The sequence below is a fragment of the Dendrobates tinctorius genome, unplaced genomic scaffold (assembly GCF_039654945.1).
Source record: "Dendrobates tinctorius isolate UK_male_01 unplaced genomic scaffold, ASM3965494v1 ptg000037l, whole genome shotgun sequence".
NCBI lineage: Eukaryota > Metazoa > Chordata > Amphibia > Anura > Dendrobatidae > Dendrobates > Dendrobates tinctorius.
In genome coordinates, this window is record NW_027361705.1 from 16,113,914 (window position 1) to 16,131,503 (window position 17,590).

At 47.7% G+C, this 17,590-nt stretch overlaps 1 protein-coding gene across 4 annotated transcripts in view; it reads right to left on the reverse strand.

Annotated features, from left to right (window-relative positions):
• The window catches only part of LUZP2 (leucine zipper protein 2), a 1,424,041-nt gene that overhangs the window by 533,023 nt on the left and 873,428 nt on the right, over positions 1-17,590 (reverse strand). For all 4 annotated transcript variants that reach the window (XM_073573883.1, XM_073573880.1, XM_073573881.1 and 1 more), the window contains one exon: positions 13,743-13,805. In XM_073573883.1, the coding sequence (XP_073429984.1) occupies positions 13,743-13,805 (63 nt within the window). The remainder of the gene's footprint in view (positions 1-13,742; positions 13,806-17,590) is intronic.

Consider the following 17,590-nt stretch of genomic DNA (forward strand, 5'->3'; position numbering starts at 1 on the left):
TCCGTGATGTCACATAGAAAAGTCTATAAGGCATTCCCTGGGCAAAACCAGCTCAGAAGAGCTCCAATCCTTGTGCTGACAAGAACTCCAGATGAGTGGAGATGTGTGGCTCCGCCTTCTTTCTCCGCCGCATGGTTTTGCCTAAAGAGCCATGAACAACCGTGAGTGCACTTTCTATGTTCAACCATCCTTTATTTTATATTTGTACTGTACATACTTTATGTCTCAACTTTATAGCAACTTTTATCTGTAATCACTGTCCTCTTTCGGAAAATAAATGATTTAATATTTAGCCTGTCTCCATGCTCTAAGAATCGAACTATACGCCTTTGATAGATAATCACTACTAATTCAAGGGGTTTGCCACGGACCCTCTTAATTTAACACTGTGAATTAAGTAACAGTGGCTGGTGGCAGCACGTTGTGTACGGCTATTGCGGCTTGCTGGCAGTACAGAAGGGTCTTATATTGCTGAATGAGGGGCTGCGGCCACAGCATTGATAATTCCCTTACTGCAGAAGCCTAATTGCCGGTTCACAACAGGCAGCCCGTCCGGCGACCAATTATCCTAGGTGCAGTTCCCTGACTGACCTGAGGGTAAGGGGGGCGCCGGAGAGCTGCGAGTTCCAAAGTGGAACTGAGAAAGTGGGATATACATAAATCCCCACAGTACTTGGAAGATTGATAGCAGTGGTGGGGCATCCAAATTAAACTCCCCCTGCGGCAAATTGTCAGAGCGAGATTAGCTTGCTGGATATTTTTGTCACATGGTGCCAGTGGTGGGATAACTAAGATAAGCCCCAACTGTGCCTGTGATAGCCGTGTGCCGGCATTGTGTCTCGTCCCTCCGTCCGCTGATACACCCGTGTCAGTGGTGGGACTGTGACATAGTGGTGACACAGGGTCCGCTGTCCTTCGCGTTTTGGTGGCAGCGGGACCCCCATCAGTCGCCCGTATTTGGACGAACAGCGGTGGGCTGTTCGTCACATATTGGTGGCAGAGCGGTGGGATAATCCTAGAGCATTAGTGATTTGGTTTCAGCAATCATTCCTCTCACTAAAGACCTGCACGGTTCCTGCTGGAATACTGCATCATAGGTTTTGGAGAACAGACTCAGTGGTTATTAGTCCTGAGACATTAGTGTGTACTTGCAAGTATCCCCCTCCCGTTTCTTCGTTTTTCTTTTTCTATCTTTTATTTGGCAACCATGGCGGCGAGGAGAGCGGAGTGGTATCAGCAGCAGAAAAAGGAAACTCTTGCTGGGATATGCACGTACCGAGGCATTGACGCCACAAGCAAAACCAAAGACCAACTGATCGTGGCTCTGGTGCAGCTGGACAACGACCAGAATCCAGCGGGCGCACATGTTGGCCTAAGTAACAATGGGGCTGCAGCCGAGGCTCCACTCATGAGCGCTGGCCCCACATTCAACCAGAGCACGCTGGACCCCTACCTGCAAGCGGCCTTGGACGCACTCCCTGCCGAAGACAGTGAGGCACGGGGGAGGCTGATCCAGCAATATCGGCAGGAGGCCCAAGCCGAGCGCCAGGCCCAGGCTGAGAGAGCCGAGCGGGAGGCGGAGAGAGCTGAGTGCCAAGCTGAGGCTGAGAGAGCCGAGCACCAGGCGCAGAGGGCCCATGAACTGGAGGTACTCCAGCGGGGTGGGAATGCCCCCACAGCCCGAACCAGTGAGCCCAGCAGCGTCCAGACTCCTAAACCCCGGCTAGAGCATTTTCCCATGATGGAAAAGGACGGGGACTTGGACACGTTTCTGCGAGCCTTTGAGAAAGCCTGCAGACAGTACCGACTGCCCGAAGACCAATGGGCCAGGTACTTGACCCCAGGGCTAAAAGGCAAAGCTCTGGAGGCGTTTGCTTCTCTTCCGCAAGCGCATGATGATGACTATCGCGCCATAAAGGAGGCGCTGATCGCCAAATATCGGCTGACACCTGAGGTATACCGAAAGAAGTTCCGACACCTCCAACGTGGCCCACATGATAGCTACAGTGATGTGGTGCAAGGACTCAGGACCCACTTTGACCAGTGGATCCATGGACTGTCCGTTGAATCCTTTGAGCAGCTACGGGACCTGATGATCAAAGACCAGTTCCTGCATCTCTGCCCAGCTGAGGTCCGACAGTTCATCCTGGACCGCGAACCAACAAACGCAGACAAAGCGGCGCAGATCGCCGACAACTACGAGGCCAATCGGAAGCCAGAGACGCGGAGACCAGTCACCACCAGCTGGAGAAGGGGTAAGCCTGCACCCAACCCCAATGCCCCAGCTAACCGTCCCTCCGGAGGCCCTGTCCCTGTTGCCAACAGCAGGCCGGCTACTGACAGTCGCCTGTGTCACCTCAGCAAGCGGCCTGGTCACTTCTCGTACACCTGTCCGGAAAAGCCGAAGAGTCCCCCAGCCAAGGCCTCTGTTCTTTTGGTGGGAGGTGTGTTTGGGAGGGCTAACGACAACGTTCAACCTGTTCAGGTGGGGGCCCGTCTTGCTACAGGCCTCAAGGACACCGGGGCTGAACGAACCCTCATCTGTCCTGGACTGGTGGCCCCTGAAGAGTTTGTCGAGGGGAAAACCCTGACTGTCACCGGGATTGGAGGCAACCGTTGTCCCTTGCCAGTGGCCCGGGTTTATCTCGGTTGGGGTGCTGGGAGCGGGTTGAGGGAGGTGGGAGTGTCTGAAAATTTGCCCACTGATGTTTTATTGGGGACTGACTTGGGGCGGATGGTTGCATACTACGTCCCTGACACCCTTCCCCAAACTGATAATAAGGGTAACGTTAACCCTGATGATGATGATGGGAAACTGAATGTGTTACCTGCTAATGCCTTGATGAGTAATGATTAGAGTTGAGCGATACCGTCCGATACTTCAAAGTATCGGATCGGAATGGATCGGCCGATCTTAAAAAAAAGTATCGGTATCGCCGATTCCGATACCGGAAGTCCCATTCAAGTCTATGGGACTTCCGGTATCGGAATAAGAAAAACCCTATTTTTGCCTTGTACAGCCTCTCTGGGGTCTGTACGGGCCTTTCGGGGGGCTGTGCCGGCCTGCCAGGGGGTCTGTGCAGGCTCCGGTGGTCTGTGCCGGCCTGCCGGGGGGCTGTGCCAGCCTGCTGGTGGTCTGTGCAGGCTCCGGGGGGCTGTGCCGGCCTGCCGGTGGTCTGTGCAGGCTCCGGGGGGCTGTGCCGGCCTGCCGGTGGTCTGTGCAGGCTTCGGGGGTCTGTGCAGGCATCGTCCGATGGGACTACAAGTCCCATCGGGCGATGCCTGCTACCATGACAGTGATTGACACATTAGCCAATGATGGGACAGTAGTAGTCCCATCATCCGGCTAATGTGTTGAATGTAAAAAAAAAAAAAAAAATGACATGCTACATACATGCTACATACATACAACATGCATACTACATATATACTACATGTAACATACATACTACATATATACTACATGCAACATGCATACTACATGCATGCTACATACATGCTACATACTACATACATGCTACATTCATACTACATATATACTACATGCATGCAACATACATACTACATATATACTACATGCATGCAACATACATACTACATATATACTACATGCATGCAACATACATACAACATATATACTACATGCATGCAACATGCATACTACATATATACTACATGCATGCAACATGCATACTACATATATACTACATGCATACTACATACATGCTACATACTACATGCATGCTACATACATACTACATGCATGCTACATACATACTACATACATACTACATGCATGCTACATACATACTACATTCATACTAGATATATACTACATGCATGCTACATATATACTGCATGCTACATACATACTACATGCTACATACATACTACATACATACTACATGCATGCTACATACATACTACATGCTACATACATACTACATGCTACATACATACTACATACATACTACATGCATGCTACATACATACTACATGCTACATATATACTACATATATACTACATACATATATACTACATGCATGCTACATGCATACTACATGCTACATACATACTACATACATACTACATGCATGCTACATACATACTACATGCTACATACATACTACATACATACTACATGCATGCTACATACAATACATTCATACAATACATACATAGACATACAGTACATATAACATAGAGTAACATACTTACCAATACTTGTCACATTGTTCCCCGAAGCCATTGTCGTCTACGGAATAGATATTAACATAACAAACCACAAAAATACTCACCCATGATCCGAAGCAGTCCACGAGTGTGTCCCACGACGATCTTGGGTAGAGAACTGCAGCATCAGCTGATGCTGCCGCTCTCTACGGGCTGCAGGAATCCAATGACGGAAGGTAGGTATCCTTCCGCACTGTATTCCTCCGCCACTTAAAAAAAAAAGTCCCTAGTCTCACTTTATGCCATTGCTGCGTGGGAATTTCCCATGCAGCAATGGCATAAAGTGAGACTAGGGACTTTTTTTTTTAAGTGGCGGAGGAATACAGTGCGGAAGGATACCTACCTTCCGTCATTGGATTCCTGCAGCCCGTAGAGAGCGGCAGCATCAGCTGATGCTGCAGTTCTCTACCCAAGATCGTCGTGGGACACACTCGTGGACTGCTTCGGATCATGGGTGAGTATTTTTGTGGTTTGTTATGTTAATATCTATTCCGTAGACGACAATGGCTTCGGGGAACAATGTGACAAGTATTGGTAAGTATGTTACTCTATGTTATATGTACTGTATGTCTATATATGTATTGTATGAATGTATTGTATGTAGCATGCATGTAGTATGTATGTAGTATGTATGTAGCATGTAGTATGTATGTAGCATGCATGTAGTATGTATGTAGCATGCATGTAGCATGTAGTATGTATGTAGCATGCATGTAGTATATATGTAGCATGTAGTATGTATGTAGCATGCATGTAGTATGTATGTAGTATGTATGTAGCATGCATGTAGCATGTAGTATGTATGTAGCATGCATGTAGTATATATGTAGTATGTATGTAGTATATATGTAGCATGTAGTATGTATGTAGCATGCATGTAGCATGCATGTAGTATGTATGTAGCATGCATGTAGCATGTAGTATGTATGTAGCATGCATGTAGTATATATGTAGTATGTATGTAGTATATATGTAGCATGTAGTATGTATGTAGTATGTATGTAGCATGTAGTATGTATGTAGCATGCATGTAGTATGTATGTAGTATATATGTAGCATGTAGTATGTATGTAGCATGCATATAGTATGTATGTAGTATGTATGTAGCATGCATGTAGTATGTATGTATGTAGTATGTATGTAGCATGCATGTAGTATGTATGTAGCATGCATGTAGTATGTATGTAGTATATATGTAGCATGTAGTATGTATGTAGCATGCATGTAGTATGTATGTAGCATGTAGTATGTATGTAGCATGCATGTAGTATGTATGTATGTAGTATGTATGTAGCATGCATGTAGTATGTATGTAGCATGCATGTAGTATGTATGTATGTAGTATGTATGTAGCATGCATGTAGTATGTATGTAGCATGCATGTAGTATGTATGTAGTATGTATGTAGTATTTTTTTTTTTTTTAAACATTTAACACATTAGCCGGATGATGGGACTACTACTGTCCCATCATTGGCTAATGTGTCAATCACTGTCATGGTAGCAGGCATCGTCAGATGGGACTTGTAGTCCCATCGGACGATGCTTGCACAGACCCCTGGACATCAGCACAGCCCCCCGGCAGGCCGGCACAGCCCCCCGGCAGGCCGGTACAGACCCCCACAGGGTGCACAGACCACCGGCAGGCCAGCACAGCCCCCCGGCAGGCCGGTACAGACCCCGGGCAGTCCACACAGCCCCCCGGCAGGCCGGCACAGCCCCCCGGCAGGCCGGCAGAGACCCCCGGAAGGCCCAAAATGACGGTGCATCATGATGCGCACACACCGCGCATCATGATGACGTCATTTTGGCTGTCAAATCAATCAACTTTGAACTTCCGATTCCGATTCCGGTATCCGATATTGAAAAAATATCGGATGTCGGTATCGGAATTCCGATACAGCAAGTATCGGCCGATACCCGATACTTGCGGTATCGGAATGCTCAACACTAGTAATGATGCAACTAACAACCATTCTTTCCCCAGGTATGATGCTGATGCTGATGTGAATGTACCAAAGCAAACTGATAACCATTCTTTTCCTAGGAAGGATGATGATGATGTTGATGTATCTGTGCCGACTGAACCCGATAACCCTTTCTTTGAAACGGTAGATGTGTCCACAGGTACCGAGGTGCTCAGCCCCATCACTCTGCGGAGTGAGACGGCTGAGGAACCCCTGGCAGGAGCAAGCAACGGTGCTCAAGGAAATGAGGAGGTGCATGGAGACCATGAGGAAGGTAATGCCATGCAGCTGACCAGTGCCACCGAGGAAGGTAACTGGCCCATAAATAGCACTGCTCCTGGAGTGTTGGGGGTGGATGGGGAGGTAGAGCCCACGGCAGCGCCGATTGGTGGGTCTGTAGAAATCCCCAGGGAGACAGCATACATAGCAGCTGTCACACGCAGTCAGAGTGCCCAGATCGCAGGTAACGCACTGTCTTCTGGACCCTCTGCTGCTGCAGGAGAGACTGAACCAGAGGTGAACCCAGAGCCGGTTCCAGAGGGTCCCAGTAAAGAAGGTACCCTGACGTCACTTCTGGCAGCCTCCAGCAAGGAGTTCCAGGCTGCTCTACACTCAGATGCGAGTTTGGAGAAATTGAGAGGTCTCGCCAAGACGCCCACCTCCAAGTCTGATAAGGAGAGGGTGTTCTGGGAACGAGGAAGGTTGTACCGGGAGACAGTACCCGGAGATCCTAAAAAGGAGTGGTTGAGGGAAAGACAGCTGGTCGTCCCCTATCAGTTCAGAACTGAGTTGTTGCGGATTGCCCATGAGATTCCACTCGCTGGACACTTGGGGATCAGCAAAACAAAGGCACGGCTGTCTCAACACTTCTATTGGCCCAAGATGGGGACAGATGTAACACACTACTGCCGCTCCTGTGCCACCTGTCAAAAAGTGGGTAAGGCGGGGCCTGCTCTTAAGGCTCCCCTTATTCCTTTGCCGGTGATAGAGGAGCCTTTCCAGAGAATCGCGGTGGACATTGTAGGACCGCTGTCCATCCCCAGCAGCTCCGGAAAGCGATACATTCTCACCGTGGTAGACTACGCTACCCGGTACCCAGAGGCAGTAGCTCTGTCTTCAACCAGGGCAGATAAGGTGGCTGACGCACTGGTGACCATCTTTTCAAGAGTAGGATTTCCCAGGGAGATGCTTACCGATCAAGGGCCCCAATTCATGTCTCGCCTAATGGAGGCTCTCTGTGAGAAAATGCAGGTGACACACCTGGTATCGAGTGCGTATCACCCACAGACTAATGGGTTGTGTGAACGCTTCAACGGTACCCACAAACAGATGCTCCGCATACTGGTTGAGACCCAAGGGCGCGACTGGGAGCGGTACCTCCCACACCTGCTGTTCGCTTACAGAGAAGTTCCGCAGGCCTCGACCGGGTTCTCCCCCTTCGAGCTCCTGTATGGCAGGCGAGTCCGGGGACCCCTTGGGTTGATAAGAGAATCCTGGGAAGATGAGCCAAACCCCACAGAAGTGTCCATCGTGGATTATGTCATGCGCTTCCGTGACAAGATGCATACCTTGACGCAGTTGGTACATGACAACATGATGCAGGCTCAGGCTGACCAGAAGCACTGGTACGACCAGAACGCCCGGGAGCGGACCTACCAGGTGGGTCAAAAGGTGTGGGTGCTGGTCCCCGTGCCAATGGATAAGCTTCAGGTAGCCTGGGAAGGCCCATACGTCGTCCACCAACAGCTCAACCCGGTCACCTACGTGGTCACGCTTGACCATGATCGGGGTAGGCGCAAGGCCTTTCACGTCAATATGCTGAAGGCGCACCACGAACGTGAAGCTTGCATCCTACCGGTCTGCAACCTGCCCGAGGATGGGGAGGAAGATCCCCTCCTGGACATGCTGGCCCAGGCCAAGGCCGATGGGTCCATTGAGGACATGGAGATAAGTGGTTTGCTAACCGTATCCCAGCGGTTGCAGTTGATGGCCACCCTGGAACCCTTCCAGGCCGTGTTCACCAACCGTCCGGGGAGGACGGAGTTAGCGGTTCATGCGGTGGACACCGGGAATCACGCCCCATTACGGCGAACACCTTATCGGATCTCTGAAACAGTGCAACAAGTCATGCACCAAGAGATCGATGAGATGTTAAGGCTGGGGGTGATTCGACGGTCAAAAAGCGCGTGGGCTTCACCTGTAGTCCTCGTGCCTAAAAAGGATCGGACCACCCGGTTCTGCGTGGACTACAGGGGGCTCAACGCCATCACAACCTCTGATGCTCACCCGATGCCGCGCATGGAGGATCTGCTCGAGCGGTTGGCAAACGCCAACTACATCTCCATCATGGATTTGAGTCGGGGATACTGGCAGATTCCCCTGAGCCCTGAGAAGGAGAAATCCACCTTTATCACCCCCTTTGGACTGTACGAGTCCACGGTCATGCCCTTCGGCATGAAGAATGCCCCTGCCACTTTCCAGCGGATGGTCAACCACCTGCTTCGGGGACTGGAGGAGTACGCGGTGGCGTACTTAGACGATATTGCCGTCTTCAGTTGCACCTGGGAGGAACACCTTCAGCACCTCCAGGAGGTGCTCAAGCGTCTTCACCAGGCAGGCCTGACTATCAAGCCGGGGAAGTGCCAGATAGGCATGCACGAGGTCCACTACCTGGGGCACCGGGTAGGAGGGGGTTTCATGAGTCCGGAGCCAGAAAAGGTGGATGCAATCGTGTCCTGGCCCACCCCCAGGAACAAGAAGCAGGTGAAGTCCTTCTTGGGCACTGCAGGGTACTATAGGCGGTTCGTACAGGACTATAGCGCCCTTGCAAAACCCTTGACTGACCTCACCAAGCAGAGGCTACCCCAAACAGTCAACTGGACAGATGACTGTGAGACAGCTTTCCAAGCTTTGAAAGCAGCCCTGTGCAACTCTCCAGTGTTGAGAGCAGTCGACAGCAGTCGCCCGTTTCTGGTACAGACCGATGCCAGCGAGTTTGGCCTCGGTGCTGTGCTTAGCCAGGTCGACTCGGGGGACCAAGAGCACCCCGTGTTGTACCTGAGCCGGAAACTTTTGCCGAGGGAAGTGGCATACTCGACCATCGAGAAGGAGTGTCTGGCAATGGTGTGGGCACTGCAACGTTTGCAGCCCTACCTGTACGGGCGCGCCTTCACGGTGGTAACCGACCACAACCCTCTGAGCTGGTTGCACACAGTGTCCGGAAACAATGGAAGGTTGCTCCGCTGGAGCCTTGCCCTTCAACAGTACGACTTTACTGTAAAACACAGGATGGGCAGTGAAAATGGCAATGCCGATGGGTTGTCCCACCGGGGCGAACCGGTTGAGGTGCGCATGGCCGATTACAGAGAGGTAATGCCTCCTTAGCGCCCTCTTAAGGGAGGGAGGTGTTATATACAATGTCTGTGAGGTACGGGGTTTTATCTACAAAAATATGATGTTTTCTGTTGTAACTTTCCAGAAAGATCCAGCACATATGACAATGCAGGCTGCTAGCTCTGCAGCTTCACCCCTCCTCCCTTCACACACAGAGCAGTGCCACCCCCCTCCTCTACAGCCTGTGTTCGCACTAGTAATAGGAGACCCCCTGCTGTTACAACCATTTGGTTCCTCTCCACAGCTGAGAGAAAAAAAAAAAGAGAGGGAAAAAAAACTCTTTGTCTGAAGCCAGGAGTTTTTGATAAAACTATAAGGGATTGTCCCGCGAAAACCATACACAGCAGAAATATAAAAATCATATTTTTGTGATCAGAGTGGTCCCAGCTCCGCTACAGTGTCACTTCCGCAGATCTACCATGTCCAGAACCTGAGATATGATTTGCTCCCAAATGGACGGTCATATCGCATAGATGTTTGATGTTTTCTTGATGGGCTCATTACGCTGGGAAACATGATACCACTGATGAGTCCATACCAGCTTCTCCCATAAAGTTATAGCTAATCTAAGTTTTGTAGCCAAATTATAACTGGGATGAAAGAGGTGGGATTAACCCAGAATGCACCTCTCCGTGATGTCACATAGAAAAGTCTATAAGGCATTCCCTGGGCAAAACCAGCTCAGAAGAGCTCCAATCCTTGTGCTAACAAGAACTCCAGATGAGTGGAGATGTGTGGCTCCGCCTTCTTTCTCCGCCGTATGGTTTTGCCTAAAGAGCCATGAACAACTGTGAGTGTACTTTCTATGTTCATCCATCCTTTATTTTATATTTGTACTGTACATATTTTATGTCTCAACTTTATAGCAACTTTTATCTGTAATCACTGTCCTCTTTCGGAAAATAAATGATTTAATATTTAGCCTGTCTCCATGCTCTAAGAATCGAACTATACGCCTTTGATAGATAATCGCTACTAATTCAAGTGGTTTGCCACGGACCCTCTTAATTTAACACTGTGAATTAAGTAACCGTGGCTGGTGGCAGCACTTTGTGTACGGCTATTGCGGCTTGCTGGCAGTACAGAAGGGTCTTATATTGCTGAATGAGGGGCTGCGGCCACAGCATTGATAATTCCCTTACTGCAGAAGCCTAATTGCCGGTTCACAACAGGCAGCCCGTCCGGCGACCAATTATCCTAGGTGCAGTTCCCTGACTGACCTGAGGGTAAGGGGGGGCGCGAGTTCCAAAGTGGAACTGAGAAAGTGGGATATACATAAATCCCCGCAGTACTTGGAAGATTGATAGCAGTGGTGGGGCATCCAAATTAAACTCCCCCTGCGGCAAATTGTCAGAGCGAGATTAGCTTGCTGGATATTTTTGTCACATGGTGCCAGTGGTGGGATAACTAAGATAAGCCCCAACTGTGCCTGTGATAGCCGTGTGCCGGCATTGTGTCTCGTCCCTCCGTCCGCTGATACACCCGTGTCAGTGGTGGGACTGTGACATAGTGGTGACACAGGGTCCGCTGTCCATCGCGTTTTGGTGGCAGCGGGACCCCCGTCAGTTGCCCGTATTTGGACGAACAGTGGTGGGCTGTTCGTCACAAGTGGCACCACCAGTTAGTTGGAAAGACTAAAATGTAATGCTAAAACACCATTAAGGATAGAAGGGTTAACATATGAGCAACTAATCTACAAAAGCATAGTAAATTTGCATCCAAACCATAAATTATATACCATATTTCAATGATTCAACATGGCTGAAGTGCCTACAATGCATTTAAGGTATTCCAATAAAGTGTGAATGTTTGACGCATAGTATCCTAAATAGATATCACAAATATAGTTAGCATGTCTTAACGGGAACCATGCGATGGTGCCATTTCTCCTACATGCATTTCTGCAGCTTGCCTTTGTCCCATTTTCTGAGGTGTTCAGAAAAAGTTAATATTTTAAACACCTTCTACAAGGTATTCACGGTGGAAAATAAAATGCTACGTGAAGCGCCAAGAGACAAAGAAAACCCTCAATTAAGGGTCACCAATCTAACCCAAGAAGAGGTGCAAAACCACGTGTTTAACTCCATATCAGCATGGGTTTATGAGGAATCGCTCCTGTCAAACCAATCTATTCAGCTTTTATGAAGACGTAAGCCATAGACTGGACCTAGGTGAATCATTGGACGTGGTATATCTTGATTTTTCCAAAGTGTTTGATACCGTGCCACACAAGGGGTTGGTAAACAAAATGAGAATGCTGGGTCTGGAGGGAAATGTGTGTAAATGGGTAAGTAACTGGCTTAGTGATACAAAGCAGATGGTGGTTATAAATGGTATATTCTCTAACTGGGTCGCTGTGACCAGTGGGGTACCGCAGGGGTCGGTGTTGGGACTTATTTTCTTCAACATATTTATTAACCATCTGGTAGAAGGGTTACACAGTAAAATATTGATATTTGCAGATGATACAAAACTATGTAAAGCAGTCAATACAAAAGAAGATAGTATTCTGCTACAGATGGATCTGGATAAGTTGGAAATTTGGGCCGAAAGGTGGCAGATGCAGTTTAACATTGATCAATGTAAGGTTATATACATGGGAAGAAGGAATCCATATCACCATTACACACTGAATGGGAAACCACTGGGTAAATCTGACAAGGAGAAGGACTTGGGGATCCTAGTTAATGATAAACTTACCTGGAGCAGCCAGTGCCAGGCAGCGGCTGCCAAGGCAAACAGGATCATGGGGAGCATTAAAAGAGGTCTGGATACACATGATGAGAGCATTATACTGCCTCTGTACAAATCTCTGGTTAGACTGCACATGGAGTACTGTTAACAGTTTTGGGGACTGGTGCTCAGGAAGGATATAATGGAACTAGAGCGAGTACAAAGGAGTGCAACAAAATTTAAAAAGGGGATGAGGGAACTACAATACCCAGAGAGACAAGAAAAACTAGGATTATTTAGTCTAGCAAAAAAGACGACTGATGGGTGATCTAATAACCATGTATAAGTATACAAGGGGACAATACAAATATCTCTCCGAGGATCTGTTTATACCAAGGAAGATAACAGTCACAAGAGGGCATTCTCTGCGTCTGGAGGAGAGAAGGATTTTCCACCAACATAGAAGAGGATTGTTTACTGTTAGGGCAGTGAGAATCTGGAATTCCCTGCCTGAGGAGGTGGTGATGGCGAACTCAGTTGAGGGGTTCAAGAGAGGCCCGGATGTCTTCCTGGAGTGTAACAATATTGTATCTTACAGTTATTAGGTTCTTTAGAAGGACGTAGGTATTTAAATTAAATTAAATTAATAAAGGCAGAACTGGATGGACAAATGTCTTTTTTAGCCTTGTTAGCTATGTCACTGTGTTACTAGATCATGACCAAATTGGCATGGAGCTTGAGGTAAGATTGAGAAAGAAAGGATTAAGGTCCAATTTTTACATAATTATTAAATATACACATTTGCTTTAAATGAGCAAAATTGAGGCCATATGTATAAAAGGTCCAGGAAATCATTTTCCCTAAATTAAATAACTGTACTCATTCAGTCAATGGTATTCCAACCTAAACTTCTCATCCTCCATCTGGTAAGTTAGAATTTCAGTTTTGTTCACACCTATGAGAGAGGGTTTAGGGGGAGTAAGTAACATAAAAAGGATTTTTCCACTATCCACTTACAGGAAAATAAATGTAAAAGGCAGAGGGAATTTTGTAACATAGTAAAAAAAAAACTACAGTCACCATTTATAACACAGGAAGGTCTAATGCAGAGCACTTCAGCAATGACAACCAAAGCTGCCTGTGCTAAAGTCACTGCATTAAATCCAGTAAGTATACCTTCTATTATTATTGTTAACATTACTGTTGTTATTATTATTACTGTAGCATATGTTCTATGCCTTTTGAAAACAGTTTTGTATCCCTTTTAAAATAAAAAAAGATATCATGATCTTTAGTACCCTTTCAGAACACTATTTTCATTGTTCACTCAAGCCTGTTCATTCTGGAAAGGAAATGGTTAAACAACTTATCAATCAGCACAAACAAAGATTAATGATATATGAATTATAATTTCCCCTAAAATGTAATAAACTCATTTTGCTCTCAGCTGTCAAAAGAAAAGATCAGTGCACTCACCTCCTCAGCACGAAGTCCACAAATCTTGTTTCCCGACATTAGTTTGTTTTTCAAGCTTTTGTTCTGGAAATGAAACAAATCTGTTCAGTTGGTAAAAAATATGACAAGCTTCCATTGTTGTACAAAATCGGATACATTTTTATATTCCACATCAAGGCCAAAATCAAACTTCAATATGTAATTTTGTACTTGTTGTTAATCAGCAGTGGCTAAAACTATATGTCTGAGGTAGTTTATTTTCACAGAACACACCTTTTATCAAGCTGATCCTAATGGGTGGACATAAAGTTGCTGATATTTATCTTGATTGGTGTAAATTAATTGATATAGGCTGCAGTTAATACAAGGCTTTTATATTAAACTAGCTGAACAGCCTGGCGTTGCCTGGTCATAGTAACCAACTGTGGTAAGTTATAACAAATTATAATGATTATATTGCACATAAAAACATTTCACATCATATATTCAACACTACAGATTTGCAACACAAATTAACTAAACGATTACCCAAGTATTGATAGTATTTTATTTTCAACTCATTCAAGAGCCTTTTGATAAACAACATGTTTGGTTTTTCCTTTCGGTGCAAAGATGAACAGATTTTTGGCAGTTCTAACTCTTGAACAGATTGTTAGGGACACGCTAGGCAAGGTGGAAATCCCCGGCGTGGACCCTCTGGACCATGGCACCGAGGGGCCCCGGACGAGCAACCTGGTGGAACCGACCCCTATACAGGGATCGTTAGGAGCAGGTCCAGGGGTTCGAATGCCACGGCAGCCGGAACCAAGAGGGGCGGCTTGGAGTGAACTATAGGAATAGACACGGTTAGGCAGGACTGGAGCAGGAACAGGCACGGTTAGGCAAAGCTGGAGTAGGACTGCAGGAATGGATACGGTTAGGCAGGACCGGAGCGGGAACAGACACGGTTGGCAGGACTGGAGTAGGAATGCAGGAACAGACACAGGTAGGCAGGTTCGGAGGCAGGAACAGACACGGTTAGGCAGGACTGGAGTAGGAATGCAGGAACAGACACGGGTAGGCAGGTTCGGAGGCAGGAACAGACACGGTTAGGCAGGACTGGAGTAGGACTGCAATGAAGCACAAGGCAGAGTGAGAATGGAAGCCGTATACAGGGCAGACCACAGGGACCCAGAGTGCTGATATAACATCAACGATCAGGCGCCTCCACTAAGGGATGGCAGCCTGATATAGGCGAGGATCTGCCCCCATTGGTCCGGCAGTGCTACCGGGTTAGGGCACCGCCGGAGTATAAGATCCAGCAGGTAGAGCCGGCCGCGGCCTATGGCGCATGCGCAGGAGTCGCAGTGATGTCACAGGCCGCGGGCCGGTCAGAGGAAGCCGCCGCTGATGCTGGAGTGAGAGGGGCTGTGGTGCTGGCAGGTAAGTATGAGAGCGTGCAGCAGGGTGCGCGGTGGGGGCTGTGGCATGGCGCGCGGTGGGGGCCGTGACAGTACCCTCCCCCTTAAGCCGCCCCCTACTGTGATTGGCAAAAAAATCTCATGAGAATGCGGGGAGCAATGATGTTCTCCCGGGGCTCACAGGATATCTCCTCAGGACCAAAACCCCTCCAGTCAATAAGGAAAAAGGTCCTTCCTCTAATTTTTCTCATAGTGAGAATATCTCTTACCTCGAAGGTGTTGTCAGAACCCACCGGCTGAGGAGCAGGACATGGTGAGGGATGGAACTGATTTAGCACCACAGGTTTCAGGAGAGAGACGTGGAAGGTGTTCGGGATAAGGAGCGAAGCAGGCAACCTCAGCTTGCAGGCGACCTCATTGACACGTTCCAAAATCTCAAAAGGACCGATGTACCGAGGACCCAGCTTGTAAGAGGGTAATTTTAATCAGATATACCTGGATGAGAGCCAGACCTTGTCCCCGATGTGAAATGGTGGGGGATCTAACCTCCTCTTGTCTGCTTGTCTCTTCATCCGCTCACTGGCCCATTTGAGGGCCGTGTTGGTCTCGGACCAGATTTCAGAAAATTCTTGGGACAAGAAGTTGGCTGCAGGTACCTCAGAAACCGGGACTACTGGAAGAGGCATGCTAGGATGTTTGCCAAACACCATGAAAAACGGCGACTTGGTTGAGGATTCGCCGGCATGATTGTTGTAGGCGAACTCCGCCCAGGGAAGCAGGTCCACCCAGTCATTCTGGTGGGCGTTGGAGAAATGACGAAGAAATGCAATCACCGTCTGGTTAGTTCACTCTACTTGCCCATTGGTCTGTGGATGGTTGGCAGAAGAGAAGTCCAGGGATATATCCAGGTACCTGCACAGCGCTTTCCAAAACTTGGACGTAAACTGGACTCCGCAGTCAGACACAATACGACGGGGTAGGCCGTGAAGCCTAAAAATTTGATGGATGAAGATCTTGGCTAATTCGGGCGCAGAGGGGAGGCAGCTCAGAGGAATAAAATGTGCCATTTTGGAAAAGCGGTCCACTACCACTAGAATCACCGTACAGCCGGAAGAGCGGTAAGTATGAGAGCGTGTGGCAGCGTGCGCGGTGGGGACCGTGGCACAGCGTGCGGTGGGGGCTGTGACACAGATCACTTAAAGTAGACCATGAGAAAAGCATGGAGATTGCAAATCGATCCCTACTACTTTCAAGGACTGTCCCTGAGCATTGTTAATGGACATTGCAAATAGCAGTTGAACTGGAAACTGGAGGCGTTTAAAATAAAAAAACAAATCAGATGGAATGAGTGGAATTCTTGGAATGAAAATGTCCTCTCCTTTGGCACATCCTGTTTCTGAGCTGTGTATCTAACCCTATCCTGTGTGATAATGTCTGCTAAGCTGTGTACCTAATCCTCTCCTGTGTGATACTTTCTGCTGAGCTGTGTATCTAATCCTATCATGTGTTACTGACTGCTTAGCCATGTATCAAAATCCTATCCTGTGTGATACTGACTGCTGAGCCATGCATCTAATCCTATCCTGTGTGATACTGACTGCTGAGCTGTGTATCTAATCCTATTCTGTGTGATACTGTGTGCTGAGCCGTGTATCTTATACTATTCTGTGTGATACTGTCTGCTGAGCCATGTATCTAATACTATTCTGTGTGATACTGTGTGCTGAGCTGTGTATCTAATCCTATCCTGTGTGATACTGTCTGCTGAGCCATGTATCTAATCCTATCCTGTGTGATACTGACTGCTGAGCCATGTGTCTAATCCTATCCTGTGTGATACTGGGCTCCCCATGCAGTGTGTGTCAGAGGGTGGTCTGTGTTGGCACGGTAATATATTTTGTTATTTCCAGCCTTACAGAAGGACGATAACACCATAGAAATGATAAGAATAATAGGCCTCAGTTACCACAACTGTCTACAAAGAAAACTGTTCCTGATAGCAACCAATCACAGCTCATTTTTCATCTTTTAAACAGCTCTGGGACAGCGTGGCGAGTTTTGAGTGACGACTAGAGATGAGCGACTGCCTTTTTTTGGGTAGAGTCAGGTTTCACGAAACCCGACTTTCACAAAAGTCGGGTCGAACGAAATCGGCCGACTATAGGGAAAAGTCGGATGCCGACTGAAACACGAAACCCAATGCAAGTGAATGGGGAAGCAAAGTCGGCAGGGAGTGGAAGACAGTAAACACACCTACAGTGCCCATTTCAATGCCAAAAACATCAATTCTTATAACTTAAACTTGTCAACCTTAATTTACTTCATAATAATAGTTAGGCATTGAAAACTGGGGGTTATTTGGCTAAAGTCGTGGGGGGGTTGGGCTGGCTCCAGGTTTTCGTGTGCCCTGGGCCAAAGAGTGTCAGTGTGCCCCTTTAACACATACCACAATTCATGATGCTCCGATAC